At 50.7% G+C, this 4,192-nt stretch overlaps 1 protein-coding gene across 1 annotated transcript; it reads left to right on the forward strand.

The window, feature by feature from the left end:
• Positions 1-1,174: 1,174 nt before the first annotated feature.
• LOC119101476 (uncharacterized) lies at positions 1,175-3,917 on the forward strand. Its single transcript, XM_037224818.1, has 6 exons — positions 1,175-1,201; positions 1,708-1,810; positions 2,024-2,164; positions 2,517-2,636; positions 3,103-3,306; positions 3,575-3,917. Exons 2-6 carry the CDS (start codon positions 1,712-1,714, stop codon positions 3,716-3,718), a joined length of 708 nt encoding a protein of 235 aa, XP_037080713.1. The 5' UTR covers positions 1,175-1,201; positions 1,708-1,711; the 3' UTR covers positions 3,719-3,917.
• The last annotated feature ends 275 nt before the right edge of the window (positions 3,918-4,192 follow it).

The following is a 4,192-nucleotide window of genomic DNA, read 5'->3' on the forward strand; positions in this document are numbered from 1 at the left end:
GAAGCTTTGGAGCTTAACTCTCCTAAAAGCATCGTCGTTTATCTTAGCAAGATGTCCCTGATGACTGCCGCTGCCGCTGGCCGCGTGATACAACCACGTCAGCCACGATTATGCGATAAATACACTTATCACTGTTGGGAAAGACTGCGTAAGCTTTTATCATGGCCACCCTGTACTTTGAAAACTTATTGTAAAGTGCTCTACTCAGTAATTATGGTATGAGGGAACTCAGAGCGAAAACTGATGCAACTTTCCCTACTCTCTCCCTACTTTCAAAATCTGCTGCATATTTCGCTTAGTTGTGCTGTGTTCCAATCCAGGCGTTATCCGTTGAAAAACTTGTCATATGTTTGTAGATAGGCTCAACGTACGAAGGATGGCAGAGATGGCATGGCAGTTGCATGAAGTGCCTATAGGATATTATTTAGAACGAAATGAATATGATGCTTTTAGTGATGTGTTAAGGCATCTTCTACCTATTTTGCCAATACTTCACATGTATTGTATGGCTTAGTATTTATAGTATTTATTTGGCCCAGTACTCCCTCTGATTATATGCAATGATGGGCTCAGAGGAGCATTGGAGGGCTCAAAGCAGATTGGGGGAGGCTCAGGCCCTTCAAAAGTAGGTGAAGTGACGCCCCTGCTTGGAACTCTTGTTGTTATTGGCCACATTGCACGTCATTTACGGGAAAAAGAAAGGAGTCGTGGAGCAGGAGTGACTGTCTCAAACATAACATGTTTGGTGGATTGGCAAAAACGCGTTTCGAGGCCTTTGTCTGTCTCACCGCCTGAGCAGGTCCTGTGAGGGCTTATTCTTGATTTCCGTCGGTTTCTCGCAGCACCACAACTACATTGAACAGATGCTGGACGTGGGCGCTGGCCTGATTTGTCGTTATTGTTTTGCACTGCACGTGCGACTGGAGGGCTTGATTTTCAAGCCCATTGATCGCAGGTCAGCACTTCGCATTCTGCATACTACAGCATAGGAACTATTTAGACCAAGCACCCCGGCTCTGCTCGCGCCGGATAACAGGCCCGCTCCGGTCTTCCGCTCACCGGCACACTGCGTGAGGGCGCTCGGTCGTGACGTCGCTCGTTGGTCCCGCCGCTGTTGCTGGGCGCCACCGGGCTTCGGGCGGCCGGTATAAATACGAGCGGACATCACGGAGCCGATCAGACACGGCCGCAGCGAAAACAGGTGAGTTCAGTCTGATGTTCCGCATCTCCGACACCGATGCCACTGCACTCATCTACCTGATGGTCCACGAGCGTTCTTTGGCCGGCAGGTTGCACTTCGGCTTGGATTTCAGGCAGGAAGAATAGACTTATTTGTGATGGCAGGCTTAGGACCTGTGACCGGGACCATTATCTTTTGCATGCTGCGGGTTGAATAGGCAAGTTTTGGTAGATGATGTGCTTCCGTTACCTGCTCCCAGAAGCCAAACATGCTTTTGATTTACCCCGATATTGAAATGCTACAGAATGCTCTGTGAGGATTTCTCCGCATGGTGGTAGGGGTAGTGAAACAAAGTTTCGTTCAGAAATAAGCGTGTTATACTCTATGCCGGCCAATAAGCATGTAACTAATCTACGATTAGGGGAGGGGGAAGTTGAATCAGTCCGTCATTTATTGGTCGTCATCAAACTGAAATCTATCATTACCACCCGACTGTAATTTACCGTCATTATGCGCTTGTTTTCCAGAACGATGAAGCTGGTTCAGATCCACATTGTGGCGCTGGTTTGCCTCTGTGCGGCAGCTGAGTATTTTCCAGAGAAGCTTGTAAAGAAGTATGCCATGAAAAAGGTCAGTACTGGCAGACTGGCTGCGGACCGATGGCACCGTCACGTCTGCTGTATCGCGGAATGTGCTCAGCTGAGCACCAGCACCAGCTGCGGCATCCTCGTTGCCGGGTGTTTGTTCCCACGGTGTCGCCCTTCGCCTGGGTAAGTGACCCGGTGCATCGTTGGACTGTTTCACCGAGCCCTCGCTTACATGATCGCGGCCGCGCATTCTCAGATGGCCGAGAGCTGCTTCGGCGAGGAGGCGATCAAGACCAACAAGATGGAGGTGGCTGCCGCCACTGTCAAGTGCATGGGCGACGATGCGGCCGGCCGACCCGGGCTGATGGCGCGCTTCGGCGGCATCTTCGAGGTTCAGGTCTGTAGGTAACGGTGGTCGCGGACTGTCAGGACGTGCGGGTGCCGGAGGTGTTGACCCTCTCATTGTCCGTGTGTTCAGCGTGTCACTGGGTGCAGGCAGTCGGCGGACAGAGATTACCTGGCGCAGTGCTTCGAGTTGACAGAGGGAAGGTTGAACGCGGGTTCGACGAGAGGGTAAAGGTACGTGTAATACGCGCTGTGAGGTTTTCATGCGAATCCTGCTATCGTGATTATGTGCAGGCGCTCACAGTGCTATCGCACCGGGCTTGATGCAAAGTGCTTACATATTCATCATCTTTGGCATTCATCTTTTTGTTCTCTCATGCATAGCTTTGTTGTCAATTTCGCAGGGGTCTCGACGGAAGAGATCTAACCATAACGGCCTGAGGCCCGAGGGATTACAGAAGATCCAGGCCAAGATCTCGAATTTGATGGGAAACATCACTTGTGTGCTTAAGGAGATGAACATGGTGAGTTGAGACAAGTGGTGAGAACATGAGACATGGTGGTGAGAACATGAGACAAGGTTGAAGCTATTAGGTCCCAATCAATCACGCCAACAAACCACCAGGAGTTACCAAAAGCTGTCCTCACCTTTGTCTTTTGACATTGAGCAACGGATCATTTCAATAGCAGGACATTTCGCCCCATTTGCAGTACTGGAGATGAGAGATTGGCACCCCCGTCACCAACCGACTCGCCGATAATAAATGTTCATTCGCACTGGGAGGAGAGCAGAGCCTCATAAACCTGCTGTAATGTATTACAGTCTGTCAGTGTAAGATATAATATAACGTGTCTTGTTGTAAGATTGCATTAGACAGCTAACTTTTGAACGACGGGTTATTTTGTTTAGTATGCATGGCTACGTTCACGTTTGCAAACTAACCAAAAACAGAAGCGCGGTTATACTTAACCAAGTATTGTGTACTTCAGCTGGACGCTGAGAACCAGATTGACCTGGCCTCAATGAAGGAGCGTGTCACCGGCATGAACCTGGCGAAGGGCCTGACGGAGGACCTGATGGAGGGCCTCGAGGAGTGCAACGACTTCGCCAACTGCCTGCCCAGCTCGGTGGTTGATAAGTCACCGATCACTGCGGAATTCGGCAGGCAGATGGCCTTCTTCAAGTGCCTTAAGGTATGTCTCACCAAATGTGATCACCACTGATGTACAGAATGGCTCAGGCACGTGGCACTGTAAGTTATGCTTTTTACGATATCATACAATTAAGACAATTAAATCACCCTAATAAGAGTATCGGACGTTTGTCTCTCTTCAAACCAGCTAATGCAGAGTCTTTCTCAGGAGAAGACACTTGGTCTGACCCTTGGTCGGGTGGTCTGACAACATTGACACTGATCGTTTCTCTGTGCGACGCTGTACTTATCTGTGACTTGCGTTGCAGAGAGCCAAGGCGAAGTCTTGCATGAAGCAGGACTTCCGGGAAGAGCACCTGCCGATGCTGATGAAGGCGGACCTCGATATTGACGTGGATGAGACCTTCCAGACAGTGATGATGTCGTTCATGGTGGGCCGTAGTCCGTTCTAGCGGCGTGTAAAGGAACGGCTAAAAGACCACCTCTTGGCTTGGCGTTGAACCGGCTTTTACGACATGCTAGCTTTAAGCAGACGTACGCACTCGGCATTGGGCTCTTGGTTGGGCCGTTTTGGGGTTGGCTACTGCATCACTGCGTGGTGTTGGTGATGAACTGAAACATGGATGTCTTGAATAAAATTGCAGCATTGCGTGCTTCGTATAGACGCATAATATGCGCTCTGACAGTGCTGGTGGGAGCTGCGATATTACAGGGCCTGGCGTCCCGATTTGATATGGACGCGGACGGATCAGTTACACGGCCTGTCGCCCTATCACTGTAGTCGATTGGCATGGGAAGCCCCGGTCGGTATCGGGCACTGCCTGGTTCTGACGAGAACCAGAGCATGCATGGCGAGCTCCCAGTCTCAGTCGGCTAAACGCGCATCGGTCGCCGGCTCAGCCACCACCGTTGGCCGAGCGGTTTGG

Source organism: Pollicipes pollicipes, unplaced genomic scaffold (genome assembly GCF_011947565.3).
Source record: "Pollicipes pollicipes isolate AB1234 unplaced genomic scaffold, Ppol_2.1 Scaffold_4881;HRSCAF=5763_pilon_pilon_pilon, whole genome shotgun sequence".
Classification (NCBI taxonomy): Eukaryota; Metazoa; Arthropoda; class Thecostraca; order Pollicipedomorpha; family Pollicipedidae; genus Pollicipes; species Pollicipes pollicipes.